Genomic DNA, 17,749 nt, shown 5'->3' with positions numbered 1-17,749 from the left:
CAGAAACACACATTAGAGCACCACCAATCGTGGCTAATAAGGAGAAATGGAGGTGACATTTTCACTTAGTCCATGTCATTTTAGATTTAGAAAAAGCAAGCATTCAGGATTGTTTGTAAAAATTACATTGAAAACTACATTGAAGCTTGTCATCTACCCCGCTCCCAGCTTCTCATGTTACCTTTTCTGACCAAGCTCCTCATCTCCCTGCAGCTGCCCCACTGACCTGTCTTTGAGCCTGCAGGTATGTCTACACTGCAATTAAACACCCGTGGCTGGCCTTTGTCAGCTGGCTCAGGCTCAGGAGACTTGGGCTGTGGGGCTGTAAAATTGCAGTGTAGATGTTCAGGCTCTGGGACTGCATGAGAGGGGAAGGACCCAGAGCCCAGGCTCCAGCCCAAGCCCAAATGTCTACACCACAATTTTACCACCCCGCAAGCCCAAGTCAGCTGACATGGGTCAGCCATGGGTGCTTAATTGCAGTATAAACATACCTGAGTGACCTAATGGCTCTGTCACTTGGCCCCCTTTTGGTCTCCCCCTAGATGTCTCACATTTCTCCTGGTGATTCTTGTTTCCCTTGTGTGTGTATGTCATGTCTTCCGCCCACCATTGTTTGCTCTCCAGAAACCCGGCAGCTTTTAGGGCCAGGGCACCTGCTGCTCTGGCTCTTCACTCCTCCAGCACAGAGCACTGATGTTAGGCTTCTGCCTACTGCTTGCCCCTTAGCTGGCTTGTGAGGAGGAAAGCTCAAGTGGTTAGATATTCACTTCTGTCTGCATACACACTAGAACTCTGGATACGTATCAGTGACACAGATGGCCCAAACCGAGACTCTCTGGTCCAAGCAGCCCCTGATTTTGGAGAAGTTCCTTTCTTTGCAGCTAGCTTCTATGTGATTGCATCATGGGGGTGTGCTGAAATCACACAACGATGAGCTGCCTAGCAAGATTACCAATAATTTTCGTTTTCAAATCTCATGAGAGCAACTTTTGGGGGCATTATTGGCACTGCTGCTCCCAACCCTGAAAGTAAAGAAACACATGGAAAATGGAAAATATTTTTTTAAAAATGAGTTAAACTCAATGGGTTTGGATGAGCTTTGGGCATATGTTCAAGTCAGTGCTTATTTGAGCCACACTGGTTCTGCAATCCATATTTGTGGCTCAATGAACTTTGAAAAGAACTGTTTTAGGATGCACATGATGGCTGCTAGATTAAAGTACTGTATCTGATTCTGACTGCATGAAATGAATGTGTTGGGTTGGCCTAGAACCACAGTGTAAATCTTTAGAGAGAAGGTTTTATCAAACCTCAGACCAACACAGATGTTTCTGTAAAATTTAAAAAAATGCCACTGCTCATATTTTTTGTTTTCATTTAAACATTCCCTGCAGTGTTTGCAATGGAAATGGTACAGCACAGTTAGTGTGAGAGATTTTGAAACTGAAACTGAGTATAAACAAATGTGAATCTGACAAATATATTTTTATTGTACAACATAAGAGAAATGCACAAGGCAAACAGCGTAAATAATGAAAAGTAAGTGAGATGTTTAAAATAATCTCACGTGTCAGTACACTTTTAACATGTTGATTTTTAAATATACGATAAATATTTCAGTGACATTGTTCATCCAAAGACCTCAAGTGTAAATTGAACCACAAAAACCTTCTGTGAGGTGGATGAACATTAGCTCCATCCATAGATGGAGAAACAGAGGCCAGTGTGACTTCCACAAGGTCATCCAGCAAGTTAACAGCAGTGACAGAAATAGGACCTGGAACCCTTTGCTTTAACCACAAAGCCATGTTTTCTCTACTTAAAGTAGCTATTTTTGCAACACACCTATTTTCATCACTTTGGGGAATTCATAATTCTTATTGGTCTTATTCTTATTGTTGTTAATATTGGGAAATGGCTACTCTGCATAATATTAATATGGAGAAATGGTGATGGTATTTGATAAATTTACTAGTATTCCTGTAGGAATGTCTGCCTGTCCTCTTTTGTCAGGGAATATGGTAATTTTTGCCTCTGCCAAAAGTAGGGCTAGGTGAGCCAGTTCAGAGCGAGGGAAAAACCTGGACTTTTAACCTAAATCTCAAATTGAATCCAAACCTTTTCTGACATTCAAAAAAGTTAGGATAGCTTGTTTGCTTCATTAGCTTGCATTTTTGCAATTATCTCTGTCCTTTCTGGTGCTGGCTGGGTTCAGAAAGAGACATGTCAAATTGCCATGAACATGATTGATTGTGTGGTATTTGCAGCATGACCAAAAGCAGGAATTACTGGAAATCTTACCAGACCCTGTACTTGTAAGATTTTCAGGCTGAAGAGGTTCAGATAATTGATTAAAGGCTCGGGGAAGCATCCAAATGTTTGGGTGCTTATTAGAACTGAGTATCCTAACCTCTAGTCACCCATTACTAAGCAAATGTCTCAAAGCACATTTTTGCTATTCATGAGTGAAGTCTTATGCTGCTAATCCCAGTGTGAAGTAGATAAGTATTCATATCCCCATTTTACAGAACAAGCGACTGAGGCACAAAGTGGACAGTTGATTTGCCCAAGGTCCCATTGTGAGTTTGTGACAGAGCCAAGAATGGAATAGTCTGCTGATGCCCCATCCGGTGCTTCAGCAACACAAAATCCTTCCACTCGTAAGGGTGCTGATTCTCCTAGCTCATATTTAATAAGCTGGTACATGTAATGCCAGATGCATCACATCTCAAAACAACTTTCAATGGCTATCTAAATTCACACTCCCCCTGTTGTTAGAAAGGCACATAGAATATTCAGTGCTCAGAATGTGTGTGTATGTGTATGTGTTCAGCTACAGACATATCAATATGCTAACCTCAGAAATGAGATTATCTCTTAGCCAACAGTCTTCCCCAAGTCCAACTGATTGATAGACGGTTCTCAGGGGAGATGAGCTCATTCGTGCCCAAGATTTATTTTACTTAGCTGGGATTTTATTATTATGCAGCTGCAAGAAAAAGCCCATTTTAAGTATCATTTCAGTTTCTTCCTAACACTGCATTCCCCAAAAAGAGTGAACTTCATCTGCAGAAAAATGCATTCCAGACATGGGCGTTGGGTAGCTCATAGGATGGTTAATGAGCTCTGTGAGAGCCTCTAGTTTGCTGGTTGGAATCCGCTCTAGTTCAGAGAATGACTTGAAGTTGTGGCCAGTTGATGGCTGTTTGCTGAAGTTGGTGTATTTTCTAATAGACAGATGTCCATGTTACAAGTGGCTTAAATGGCCACCTTGTCTCTATCTCAGCAGAAAAGCCAAGGATTGAATGGGCCATGGAGACTGAACTGTCCTTTCCCCTCCTCGGACTCTCCTGTCCTTCTCCCTTGTCACAGATGCAGACATTTATCATTTGTTCCCCTCCATGTACCCCAGTGATGCCATTCATCCCATTACCGGATGTCCCTGGGACCCAGTCTCATCCTATCTCCTACTCTTCTCCTTAACCTTTCACTCTCCTTTGACTCTCTCCCCCTCACAATATCCAAGTGCTGTAGTCTCTCCCTTCTGAAAAAAGACGCCCTTTCCCCCACTTGCCTCTCCAACTACCACCTCTTCTCCGTTTCATCTCTAATTTAATTGAACATGCTGTTTACAATCACTGTCTAGAGTTCTGCTCCTACAGTTCCATCCTAGACCCTCTCCACTCTGGCTTCAGTTCCATGCACTCCTCTGAAATGGCTCTCAGCAAAGTTTCTTCCTGGCCAAAGCTCAGAACCAGGACTCTATCCTGACTGACCTGTCTGCCATTTGCAACACCATCGACCATGCTCTTCTTGAAATCTTGACCTCCCAGGACTTCCATGACTCTGTCATCTCTTAGTTCTCTTTCTCCCTCTAATCATTCCTTCAGCATGTCCTTCGGAGGATCCTCCTCATCTCCCCTCCAGCTTTCTACGGGGGTTCCACAGGGCTTTGTCCTTGGTCCCTTTCTCTTCTCTCTCTTCCCTTATCTTTGGATGATCTCATCTGCAAACACAAATTCAGCTTCCATCTCTAAGCAGACAGCTCACAGATTTACCTCTCTACTGCAGACCTGTGTCCTTCTGTGCAAACTAAAAGCTCAGCCTGTCCCACTGACATCTTGTGGATGTCTAGCCATCAGCTCAAGCTCAACATGGTCAAAACAGAGTTCCAGCCCCTCCCCACTACCTCCTTTCTTGATCAATGTGGATAACACCCCCATCCTGCCTGTCCCTCAGGCCCGTTACCTGGGTGTCACCTTCAAGTCTGACCTCTCTCTAAGTCCTCACATCCAGGCAGTATCTAAATCTTGCTAATTCTTTCTGCAGCACATCTCCAAGATGCAGCCTTTTCCTGTCCATCCACACAGCTAAAATGCTCATCCAGGCTCTCATCATCTCACATCTCAATCACGGCAACATCCTTGTCTTTGGCTTTGACAAAGACAATATTGCCCCACTCATACCCATTGAGAATGCTTCTGCAAAGATCGTTTTCCTATCCCATCGCTTTGCCCATATTGCTCCTCTTTTGCATCCCTCCACTGGGTTCCCCTTCTCTTCCCCCATCAAACATAAACTACTTGTTGTTACTTTCCAGGCCCTTCATGACCAATCCCCACTTGACCTATCATCTCTGGTTCACTATCAAAAGGTCCACTTCTGCCTCCAGTCGGCCCATCATACCAGCCTCTGGCACCCACTTGTTAAATTTGCTTTGTGCTTTCTCCGATGCTGCCCTCCGTGCTTGGGAGGAGCTCCCCATACACATCTGCAAAGCTACCTCATTATCCACCTTCAGAACCCTCCACAATACTCTCCTTGTAAGTCTTCGAGCCTGTCTCTTTTTCTGTGTTTAAACAGCATAGAGCCCAGTGAAGCCCTCACTTCAGGCTGTGGCCTCTAGCACTTCTGTAATACAAAGACATAAGCCCTGCTGTGCCCTGGACAGGGGCCAGCGGAGCCACAGCCCAGCAGCTAATCTGTGAAGTTAGGTGGAGGATTGTGTCCCCTCACCCTCCAGCACAGCTACACTAACCAGTGCTCCTGGGCCATAGGAAGGGCCCGTGCCCAGGACACAGGAGGGTGGGGGCAGAATTTGGCTCTTAGAATAAAAACAGCAAAAGGAAAAGCCTCTTGGCAGTTCTGTTACAGAGCTACACTTGCTAGAAGGAAGTGAGTGCCGCTGGGACATGAGATGGAGGAGACTCCCTTGCATGCGCAGGCTGATGCTGACCCAGCCAGGTTTTCTCAGGTTTTTCTTATAGGTGACAAGCATTTTAGAGAGCAGGTTGGGGGAAGGGCAGTTCTGAGTCTCCTGCTGGCATCTCCTGCAGTGTCACTTTATTCCTTGACAAGCTGGTGCACAGCCAAGTGGGATACTCATTGTGTTTCACACTGGCAACAGATACACGGAAAGCCTTAGAGTGCTGTCCTGCAGGACTGAGATTACTACGGCTCTGTTTGGTATCACCTCTTTGTCTTTGCACGATAGCTGCTCTGCCTCCCTGCCCCTCACTCAACGTGAACCGCACTCCTATTACCTCAATGTGTCCCCCAACTCCCTTGAGTCAAACGCCTCACCCTCCCTGCCCAGGATGGATTGGCCATGCACCCCATCTCTCTCTCTGAGCCATTGTCCCTGCTTCCTTATCCCTAGTTTGAGCTCCCACCTCCTTCCTACCCAGGGACGATGTTGAGAAGCAGGGGCAGCTGGGTCACATTGTGAGGGTAGGTCAGGCAGGTGAAGGTGTTCCCAGCCAAAAAGAGACAAAGTGCCTTGGGAACTGCTGTTTCTAAGACTCCTCATTTGCATACATTTCACAGCAGTTCTTCCCCAGTTAGCATCCCCAGCCCCTAAAATCCCTGTGAATAAGACGACTCCCAGGTGATGCCCAGCTGATTAGGAAGGGGTAAATGTCATGAATGTAGCCCAGCTTCATCCAGCCTCTTTCTCCTGCGGGGGTCTCCACCCATGTTTTTATTCTAAATGAGTGTTATTGGGGCATCAGCTTGGTAGGCACCTGAGGATCAATGAGTCCTGTCCCCACCCAATTGCAGGCAACCCCGTTTTCACAGATGTCTCTGTCCTTCCCAGTTCTGGCTGGTACTAGAAGTGCCAAGAAGGGATGTGTTCCCAGTATTTCAGCCTCAAATGCTGCAATCTCACACTAAGCATGCTTGACACTGCTATAGTGCCGTCCATGGATCGATCTCAAAGCACTTCCCAAACATCAGTGACTTAACCCACATGATACCCATGTCAGTAGACAAGTGCTATTTCTGTGGTGCGGGTGGGGAAACTGAGGGCTGGAGCATTAAAGTGACAGAGCAAGTCAGTGGCGGAGCCAGGAAGAGGAGGCCTCAGAGACCTGACTCCCTGCAACACAGTCCCGCCGTCCTCCACAGAGAGAGCCTGACATTTCCAGACTGGTTTAGCAGACTGAATAACTCCGCATAAGGCTTTGAGGTGTTTAGTGAAACATTTAGTGAAAGCATTTTGTCCCATGGTAAGGCCATGTGGGCAGATTGTGACCCTGAATCAGGAGACAGTCTATCTGTAAGTCTGCATTGCCATTCACGTGAGCTATCAGCACTAACACTGACTGCCTGGGAATTGTTCACCTTCCCCACCTGTTAGATCTTGTCTTTTAGACACTGAGCTCTTTGGGGCAAGGATTGTTGCATGTTTGTACAGCACCTAGCAAAATGGGGCCTAACCTGATTGAGACTTGTATGTGCTCCCACAATCTGTATGTTAAATAACAGGAATAATGTTTGCATTCGCTTATGTTCAGACTAGAAGGCGTTAGGAGAAAGCCTTTCCTCCAGCTTTACCCATTTCTGAGAGACAGAGGAGGGAACCCAGGAAGAACTGCCTGGCTCCTTTTCTTGCCTGGTGTCTCCCGACCTTATCAAGCTAATTGGAGTTGACAGCCAGGAGTCCAGGGTGCAATCCACATTGAAAGCTGCGTGTTGAGGCTGATAAAAATAGAAATCAGGACTGGTTAATAATTAAGCTGCTGTTTGGCAGCGTTCACCTTGACAGACTTGATCTGCCAAATTAAAAATGGTCTTTAAAAAAAACTATCATAGCCCTTGTTATTTTTCTGCTGGGGAGGAGAGGGGAGAGTTTTATGCGCTCAGATACACTCAGATGTAGAGAGGCACACGAAGGTAGGAGCATCTGATCATATCCCTCCTCCTGAAGGCCTCCCAAATTTATCCAATGAGCTCTTGGACACTGCAGCTGGACATACACCTCCTGCAGGGAATACTCCTCTGGGTTCAAGGACCTGTATTTTAGGTCAACCCAGACTTAAATTTAACTTTGGTATTTCCTGCCAATGTAGCATGTACTGCTTAGAACAAAGGACAGGGAGCCAGGACAATTGGGATCTATGCCCAGCTCTACTGTTTATTTGCTCTTTGGCCTTGAGATATTCTCCGCCCTGCTCTGTGCTTCAGTTTCCACATCTGTAATGTAGGATAATAATAGTTCTCTGCCTCATAGTGAAGATACTGGTTGGGAGGCTTCACCAGAGAATCACTAAGATGGGAGAGACAGAGGGCTTGTCTTCACTACTGGGGTAAGTCGATCTTCGTTACGCTACTCCAGCTACGTGAATAACATAGCTGGAGTTGACGTAGCTTAGGTCGACTTACCCCGGTGTCTTCTCTGTGCTGAGTCAACAGGAGACGCTCTTCAGTTGACTTCCCTTACTCTTCTGGGAGAGCTGGAGTACCAGGGTCAACCGGAGAGTGCTCTGCCATCAATTTAGCGGATCTTCACTAGACCTGCTAAATCGACCCATGCTGCATTGATTGCAGCAGCGTCTGTCTCCCCGTAGAGGAGACAAGCCCTGAGAAGGTGACGTGTTGGTTAAGTCCTATATGTGTATATTAAGCACAACAGGCGAGATGACCTCTTATCCATGGAGAAATGGCATATTCATACTGCTGGATCTTGTCACGGCATTTGATACTCCTAGTCTGTGCCAGTGACTTAGCCTGGGTGGACAGGTATCTCTGAGATGACACCAATCTTTCCTCTCAAAATGAACACCCGAGAATCAGGATAAGCAACTACTCTCTGCCTTCATCTGTAGAGTCTCAAAAGTTTCAGTCCTCTCCTCCATCTGATTTTGCATGAAGGGTACATGAAGCTGCAGGAAGAGAACATGCAATAGCACAGTCTCAGGTGACAGCTTTATGCAGATGATGCCTAGCTCTACATTTCTTTAATATTCAACACTATCAGCACCCTCTCCCAGATACCATGGAGTCATTGACCCATGGATGAAGAATGGTTGGCTGAAACTCAGCGTGGAGAAGATGGAGGTTATGGTGATGGCTAGCGGGAAGCACAGGAGAAGTGTCTTGCACTCATCAAGAAAGTTCAGGCCTTTTTGGCCTCTTCTCTGCTTCTAGGTGTCTAAGTGGTTGCAACTCATAACAATGCCCTCTTCCATCTACAGGTGGCCCATGCCACACCGTTCCCTGAGAGCGCAACACCCAGTGCTCCACTGTGTGCATTGGCTCTTGTGGAACACAGAATCAAAATCAAGGTTTTTAGTCCTGATTTCCAAAGCCCTCCAGGGGACTGGCCAAGGTTACCTGAGAATCTGGCTCTCTCCACGTGACCATGACTGTCATTAACAATATTACAGCGGAACAATACAACTATGAGCCACAAGGGTGATACACATGAGTGTAGGAGACAGAATGTTCTTCCCAGCTGCCCGTCAATTATGGATCTCACAGCAGAACGACCATGGGCCTCATCACCCACAGAACAAATCACAAAACTCGCTTAATTTACTTAGATTTTCCACAATAAATAAAACAAACAAATAGGAGGGAGAATGAAAAAGCAAAGCAATAATTTGTTTTAAAAAATCTGAGACTTGAAGGTGGCTCAGCTACTGTGATGATGAGCATGCTATAACTCTTGGATTTAGTGCCTAGAGATGTTGGTTTTTCTGTCTTGCTTACCAGACACTGAATTGGTCGTGTAAGTGGCACCCACAGGTGTCACTTACAGACTTATGGTGAGTATGACACCGTTCAGTTGATACATGTGGCTCATACTGTCAACATTGTAGATATAAAGTGTCCAGACATAAGATTGCCTCTTAAATTAGCATGGAGAACTGGTGGAGATACAGAGGCTGAGTTAAGATTGTTTGGGGTACTCCAGCTCTGCACTTCAGTACTTTGAGGATTTTTTGAAGTTTAAACTTAACTTAGAATTTCACTGACTTTCTAATGTTTGGTTGTTTTTTAAAAATACGTATTTGAAGCTTTCTTTTTCCCTTCACTTATTGAGACATATCTACAGACTTGGCCCCATCTTAATGAATCATCTAGGAATTTCCTTTGATGCTTTCATTTCCAAACATTTTCTGCTAAGTGTTCTGTGACATGAGCCTCTTAATTACCTAAAAACAAAATGTGCAATAGGAACCCCCAGGCATGTAGCAAAGGGCCAAAAGGGAGGACGTTGTCCTCTGGTGCTGCTACCCTGACCTAACTGTACTCCTGTCTCTGCCACTCTGTGGCCTCTGGTATCCTCTCCCCTCTCATGTCCTGTGCCCATTGTCTCCCAGCTCCTTGTCTCTGAGCTCCACTGTGCCTCGTTACTACTGGTTTTTTGCCAGTTGCTGCTGCCTCTGTTGCTCTGTTCAGTTTACCAACTTATTCCAATCTGCTGAAAAGAGGATTGCCAACTGTAGAGCTTGAGAGGTCTGCTGCAACACTTTGAAGTACATTATTGATTTCAAAAGATGGATGTATTTGTGTCTGCTTTTACAATGGATTAATGTTGTATCAACTGCCTTAGGATTCCTTGTGTATTTCATAAACTCTGCAGGCCTTGTAGGGTTTATAACATTTGCAGTCAATCTGGCAGGGTTTGTGAGTCCAGGCAAGGTTTACAAAAAGAGTCCAGGCAGAGTTTATAATCCCTGTATGACTTCTTGTGAGGAATAGGAGATCTGCTGGAATCTGAACAGGATTCATAAAACCTCAGTGTCTGTGGCATTACCTGGGATGTTTATAAACTGTACAGGAATCCCTGAGTAACTCCTGCCTCTGTGCTTGGCCAGAGCAAGACTTCTCTGTGTTGTATCTTCCCACTTCTTAGAGCCCTCCCACTCAGGTTCAGAAAGTCAGCAGTCTGAAATTTGTGTTGTCAAAGTGGCCACTTGCAAGGACTCTGAGTGGCATCCTGACACCCCTTGTTGATGAGATGAGGCTTGTCAGTGGGGATGACGCTGGCGTCAGCCGGACCGTTTTGTCAATCTCCAAATCTACTTGTTTGAAGGCGGTTGGTTGATTGGTTGTTTTATGAAATTCCTTGAAACTTGTCAAATAATAACGGTGGGACATGTCCATTAATCAGAGCAGCCTCCAAAGTCTGGAGAAGGCTCTCGGCTCCAGCCTGCAGATCAGAAGGATGCAACTCATCAGCAGCAGGAGACGTAGGAGCATTCCCTCCAGCAATCCCAACAGCATCAGGAGACTCCTGGTTGACTAGCACTAGTAGTCTTCTCCGCAGCCCCAGCACCAGAGGGAGAATCCTACTACTGGCTGTCATTAGGAGAAGCAACAGTACCCATTTCAGCAGCCCCATGAGCAGAAGGTGATGGATGCTGCTGACCTAACTGTGGGGAGCAGCAGTAGTATCCACCTGGCTGGCCCCAGCAACACCAGCACTGGTACCTGCTGGCCAGAAGCAGCAGTGTCCAGCTCATGAGCAGCTCAGGGACTCAGAGCAGGCACAACTTCTGTGCTAGCATTCAGATAGTCATTTCTGGCCTCTTACCCTGGATGCCAGTTCTGGGTGGCCTGTTCTGACTGTTCAATCACTTGCTGCTGGTACATCTCCAGCTGCCTAAACCTCTGTCCCTCCTGCTTTGCTGTTCCTGCAGCATGTCTTGGTCCCTCTGCTGGATTTACCCGCCCTTCTGCAAGTTCCTGCTCTCTCTTATACAGGGCACATACCCACTCACCAAGAGCAGTTTTTCCTCAGCAAAGCACATCATGGGCTTGTGCCATCCTAAGTTCAAACGCTGAAGTAGCGGCAAGGAACCCACCATCACCACCTTGCTGCTGCAGCTGGTTCTCCAACTCTGCCCTAGTCACTGGCCCCGCTGCTTGCTGGCTCTCCGTTTCAGCCTGTCAATGGCAGTGGACTTGACGGGCCTCCTGTCAGCAGCCATTCAGTGTCATACTGTCAGGTGACCACATTGCTGCAGGATCTTATAAATAAGCCTGTGGAATTGGTAGAGGTGGTTTCCCATGGGACCTGATCCTGAGGGCCAAGCCACACTGCAGACAGCTTCTGAAGATAGAACATGTGCCAAGTATCCACAGGCAAGCGACTGTGTTCCTGCGCAAGCAGCTGGTACAGGTGTTCCCATACCTCGACGACTGGCTCATAAAGGGCCACTCCAGGTCTCAAGTGGAGACACAAGTTGACTTCATAAGAGCGACGTTCAACGATCTGGGCCTTCTTCTGAATGAGGGGAAATCAATGCTGTCCCCGGTTCAGAGGATAGAATTTGTAGGGGCAGTACTGGATTCAACACAAGCCAGGGCATACCTCCCAGAAGCAAGGTTTCAGCCCCTGGGTGACATCGTATGAGGTCTCAGGCAGTTTCCCACTACCACAGCAAGGAAACTTCTAGGACACATGGCAGCCTGTACCTACGTGGTGCAACATGCCAGACTCAAGCTTCGGCGTCTTCAGTCTTGACTAGCGTTGGTGTATCGGCCAGCCCGTGACAATTTGGACAGGGTCATGACCCTGCCCCGCCAGGTTCTCAACTCCCTCCTGTGGTGGCTCGACCCACGGGTAGTATGTGCAGGGATCACCTTCTCCAGCCCTCAGCCGTCTCTCTCCCTAGTGACGGAGGTGTCATCACTGGGTTGGGGAGCACTTCTGGGGAACCTCAGGACTCAAGGCCTCTGGTTTCATACAGAGCTCGCTCTCCACATCAATGTCAGAGAGCTGAGAGCAGTGCGCCTGCCGTGCCAGACTTTCCGTACCCACTTATCAGGGAAATGTGTATCAGTAATGACAACACCATGGCATATATATATATATTAACAAACCGGGGGTGCACGCTCCTCTCCCCTGTGCCAGGAAGCCCTCATGCTGTGGGACTTCTGTGTAGAACATTTGATACATCCACAAGCATTGTACCTCCTTGGAGTCCAGAACGAGCGGACTATCTCAGCTGGTCTTTTCACAGCCACGAGTGGTCCCTTTGCCCAGACATTGCGATCTCAGTCTTCCATCAGTGGAGCTTTCCCCAGCTAGACCTGTTCACCACGCGATGCAACAGGAAGTGCCAGCAGTTTTGCTTCTTCCTGAATCACAGCCTGGGCTCCATCATGGATGTGTTCCTCCTCCCATGGGGAGGCCGTTCCCTACACGCTTTTTCGCCCATCCCTCTCGTTCACAAGGTGCTTGTCAAGATATGGAGGGAACAAGCTTCGGTGATATTGATAGCTCCAGCATCCGAACCTCGAATCACTGCACCTCACAGCATGGAAGCTCCATGGTTGAACCCAATGGAGCTCTCTTGCTCTGTCTCAGTTAGACAAGTCCACCTAGGCAGTAGAAAACCCTCCACCAGGGCTACCTACCTTGCTAAGTGGAAGAGATTTTCAATCTGGTCCGTGCAGCATCATTCATCCCTGACGCTCGCCTCTGTGCCACTTATCTTAGATTATCTTCTCCATCTCAAGCAGCAGGGGCTGTCCATGTCATCAGTAAGGGTTCACTTGGCCGCCATCTCTGCCTTTCATCCAAGCGCAGAGAGCCGCTCGGTCTTTGCTAACCTCATGGTCAGCTGTTTCCTTAAAGGTCAGCCTGTCCCAGCTTGGGACCTCAATCTGGTCCATTCCAGACTCATGGGACCGCCCTTTGAACCTTTGGTGACATGCTCCCTGCTCTCTCTCTCCTATAAGGTAGCATTTCTGGTAGCGATAACCTCAGCCAGAAGGGTGTCTGAGCTCAAGGCTCTGACATCAGAGCCCCCTTACAATGTGTTCCATAAGGACAAGGTCCAGCTCAGGCCTCACCTGGCTTTCCTTCTGAAGGTTGTTTCCCAGTTTCTCACCAACCAGGACATCTACCTCCCAGTGTTCTATCCTAAGCGGCATTTGAGCAGCATGGAGCAAAGGCTTCACCCATTGGATGTCCGCAGAGCGCTAGCCTTCTACATTGAGAGAATGAAACCATTCTGAAAGTCTGTTCAGTTATTCATGGCAGTGGCGGACAGAATGAAGGGTCTTCCCGTTTCTTCTCAACAGATTTCATCATGGATCATGTCCTGCATCTGTGAGTGCTACAACCAGGCAGGGGTGCCTGCTCCTCCAATCACTGCGCACTCCACCAGGGCTTTGGCCTCTTCAATGGCGTTCCTGGCACAGGTTCCCATCCAGGAAATCTGCAGAGCAGCGATGTGGTCCTCCATACACACTTTCATCACGCAATATGCAATCACCCAGCAGGCCAGGGATGGATGCAGCCTTTGGAAGGGCAGTGCTCCAATCAGTGGACAATTCTGAGCTTGAGCTTGGGAGTCACCTGATTGAAATGGACATGAACAAGCAGTCTAAGAAGAAAAAAGGGTTTACTCACCTTCTCTTAACTGTTGTTCTTTGAGATGTGTTGTTCCTGTCCATTCCAATACCCACCCTCCTACCCCTCTGTCAGAGTAGCCGGTAAGAAGGAACTGAGGGGGTGGCGGGTCAGCAGGGCTCTATATTGAGTGCCATAAATTACGACTCCAGGGGGCGCCCAGACCAACCCAACGGATGCTGCTATGGGAAAAATCTTCTGGCTTCCGCGCACATGCGTGCGCACACCCCTGATTGGAATGGACACAAACAACACATCTCAAAGAACAACAGTTACGAGAAGGTGAGTAACCGTTGTTTCATGAGGCTCTCCTACTCTGTCCAGGCCTCTTTTCACCCTTGCTCCCAAACATGTGATGCTAGTATATTGAGATTGGCCAGGAGAACTCTTCCATCCTTAATATGTGCGTTTGCACATGAAGCCCAAAAGTCACATGAAAGGAAGTTCCACCCCAAGCAGCCATGTGAACAAAAACCTATCACATGGAAGTCGGTGGGAAAGCAAACAAACATGGCCAGGTCCAATCACAATTCAGCATTTGAAGATAAATTAATGAATAATCATCCCCACCTTCACCCTAGTGCCAGTCTCCACTTTCATTTTGTTAGCCGAGCAAGCTGCGGTGGGGAGGAGTGAACCATAATTAGTACCATAGACAGCATCCACATCAATGGATTAGTTAATTCTGCGTCGTTACCATGGACAACACCACATGGGGAGCCTTCAGGGAGTCATCCAGGACCAGAGACAGCACCACAAGGGGCTGTCTCAGTGGATTGCTCCTCACGGGCAGCACCACATGGGGCATCTTGTTTCCCACCTTCAGAAGTCTGGGAACACTTTTTACTCCATCAAGGATTAATCATCCAGTTTTATATGAAAAGAAAGCCCTCTTGGTCCCTGACCTATTTTTTCCTGTACAGTTTCCAGTGATAGGAATCCCCTAGGAAATGCACAATGTGATGTAAACATAATTACAGTGCAGAATGAAAGAATTAAGAGTGTGTATGCCTGCCCCTCTGAATATATATCTGGGTGAGAGTTACAGCAAGCCCTGAATGGAAGAGACTGCTCAAAGCAATTTTCTAATCAAAGGGGAATAAAAAGATTGTCTCTTGTTCAATTCAAACTAGAAAACTTGTCTGCAAATTAACATTTTCTTAAAAGGGCTCTTGTGCTAAAGCGTAACAAGAATTGGTGCTTCAATCCCACTAAAGCTGTGGTTGCTGAAGCAGGGGGAGGAATAGGGGGGTGTCTGTCAGACTAATAAAGGGGTTCAAGACAGGGTAAAGGACAATTTTTTAAAACAATTATTTATGTCCCGTGGTATATACTGAAATTTATGTCCCCTGGTATATACTGACCTTTTCTCCCTGAGATCTTTTGTGTTTTCAGTGAAATCTTGGCTTTTGCTCCTCAAAAACTTGGATGTTTCTATTAAAAATCTTAATAGAAACAATGTACTTGCAGGCTGCCAGTGAAAATGAGGGCAGCCCTGCAGGCGCACACTCTTTCCCAGTCAAGACGTTTCTGGGGTCGTGCTGCCAGTTCTCACTACATTCCAACTCTAGGTGATGTCCCTCTTGGGCCCCATTGCTATCTCCGGCTGCCGTGAAATAACCTGGACACATCACACCTCAGCATTCTGTAAATGGCAATGAATTGTTCTGGCAAGCTAGAGGTGAAAGTGGGGGCAGTCATGGGCCTGTTAACTGCTTCTTCCCTCTCCAGATTGACTGAGACCTTGTGGCCAGCAGCATATTCTTCACTCATTCCTCCTACAGAACTCCCATTGCCATCACTAGTGGTACCATGTGGATAAAGAGGGTAGAATATGTCCACATGTTCACAGTTTTACTAAAATCAGGTTTAGGGGTGCTCAGTACTGTAATAATAGGGATACCTAACCAAGCACTTTTCATCACTAGTGTGTTAGGGCTTGATCCTGTTCCCATTAAAGACTATGGGAAAACTCACATGAGCTTTAATGGAGCAGGATCTAGCCCTTAATGCACTAGTCTTTCACTTCTGGAGGCCTGGGTTGAAATCCAGCATATGCCGCAAGGGCAGTCAGCTTGATGTGCTCAGTCTAGGTTTACAGTAAAGAAGCCCAGGGTAGGAATAACTGAGGGTGCTGCAGATCCGGAGTGAGGCATGTGGGCAGTAGAGGGGAAAGAAGGACTGGAATAGTCAGGGTGAGTGGGTAGGTAAGGACTGAGGTGCATTAGCATTACAGGGGATGCTTTCCCCAGTATGTGCCTGGCTCAAGCTGATGTGATAGGTTCCTCATTTTCAGGAGAAGTGTAATTCATTGAAGGTACAATAAGAAGCTCTTTAAAAAGCCCACTCACCTAATGTCCCACCATAAACTCTCATGAGGCTCATTGTGAACTCAGCAAAATGTGAGAGGTGTGTATTTGTGCCCAAGGCATTTCACAGCATCTACCAAGCGCCTCTGCCTTGTGCTGAGAGTCCAAGGGATGCTGTCTTTAGCTGATTGTTGATGCTGTTTTCACAGAAGTGGCAGAGAGGAAGCTGACCATCGAAGAGGAGGAAGCCAAGAGGATTGCAGAGATGGGGAAGCCCGTGTTGGGCGAGCATCCCAAACTAGAGGTCATCATTGAGGAGTCCTATGAATTCAAGGTCAGTGCTGGGTACCAGGGCTCTTCATGAGGAGATAATACAGTGTCACTGGAGAGGAAGCAGCTGGAGGGAAGGGATATAGGTAGCGGCTTGAACAGAGTGGACAGCCATGAGAGAGAGAGGGAGTGGCCAAGGGGAGAGAGAGAGCGCACCTGAAGAAAGGGGCCTAGCAGAGAGAGATTAAGGGAGAACCCAGAGGAGAGAGGCACGAGGGAGCAGCTTCAGGAGAGATGAAGGGAAGGTGTATGAGCACCTTGTGGAGAGAGCCTGTGAGTTACCCCTGTAGAGAGAGGAGGAGCAAGTATCCTGAGATGATGGTGGACAAAGCAACCCGTCTAGAGAGAGCAGATGGGGTAGAAATGCCTGGGGAGAGGAAGGATGGATGAGGGGCAGGGAGAAGCTTCGCTGCACAAAGAGAAGGGCAGCTGCATGACTGTAGCCACCAGCCCCATCTTTAGGGCCTTCATCTCCCTGATGGGGGGAGTGCCTGTTCCAGCCCCTATGGAAGGCCGTGCGCTCCTCTCAGCACAGTGTTCTCTCAGAACAGCACGTGGTGTCAAAGCTGGTTTAACTGCTGTGCATTTTTGTCCCATTGACAGAGTACCGTGGACAAGCTGATTAAGAAGACAAACCTGGCTTTGGTTGTAGGGACACATTCCTGGAGGGACCAGTTCATGGAAGCCATTACTGTTAGTGCAGGTGAGGGGACCTGAGGGTGCCCAGCTACAACAAGGTCACCAACCCTAAGGGAATGTACTAGCAAGACTCGGCTCTCTGAGCGCCTGTGTAAGCCAGCCTGAAACTGCCTCTGCTTCCTCAGTGGTGTTCAGCTCCAACAACTCTGTGTACTGCAAACGTGCATGGATCATGGGTATCAGCTAAACCACGTGCATGGGATAGAAACCAGGAGTTTCAACTCTAAAAATGTAGCCCTCCAGCACCTAAGGGCTGGTCTACATAAAGATATAGTGCACGGCAAACCACAGCCAGGGCAGGAATGTATAGCGCACTCAGTCACTGTGTGGACCTTGCTACTGCACACTACAAGTTCCATAGTGTTCTTTGACCTACTGCTGTTCAAAACACAGTCACTGGATCAGAGAATGACTCTGCAGCCTGGTGGTGACAGCACCCACCTAGGCGATGGGAGATCCAGGATCCAGCCCTGCTCCAATGCCTGTTTGTTTAGATTCAGTGAAACAGCTTCAACAAGAGAGATTGGGAGAGACCCTTCCCCCCACCCCAAGAATATCCCATCTCTCAGATTAGAGCACCTTCCTGAGAGGTGGGAGACCTCTGTTTAAATCCTTTCTCCCCGTCTGTCAAAGGAGGGAATTGAACCAGTTTTCCCACATCCAAGATAAGTGTTCTAACCACTGGGTTAAAGTTCCTAAGATGGGCACCACCACTTCTTCTTCCTCTGGCTGTTTTGTGTGAAGTGAGGCAAGC

The 17,749-nt window shown here is 47.5% G+C and overlaps 1 protein-coding gene across 3 annotated transcripts in view; it reads left to right on the top strand.

Moving 5' to 3' along the window:
• SLC8A3 (solute carrier family 8 member A3) overlaps positions 1 to 17,749 on the top strand; it is a 194,128-nt gene that overhangs the window by 166,688 nt on the left and 9,691 nt on the right. For all 3 annotated transcript variants that reach the window (XM_084630117.1, XM_084630116.1, XM_084630115.1), the window contains 2 exons: positions 16,176 to 16,300; positions 16,900 to 16,999. In XM_084630117.1, coding sequence (XP_084486243.1) covers positions 16,176 to 16,300; positions 16,900 to 16,999 — 225 coding nt within the window. The remainder of the gene's footprint in view (positions 1 to 16,175; positions 16,301 to 16,899; positions 17,000 to 17,749) is intronic.

Source organism: Lepidochelys olivacea, assembly GCF_965140295.1.
Source record: "Lepidochelys olivacea isolate rLepOli2 genome assembly, chromosome: 6".
In the NCBI taxonomy this organism is placed as follows: Eukaryota; Metazoa; Chordata; order Testudines; family Cheloniidae; genus Lepidochelys; species Lepidochelys olivacea.
This window is presented reverse-complemented; position numbering and strand designations above follow the sequence as displayed.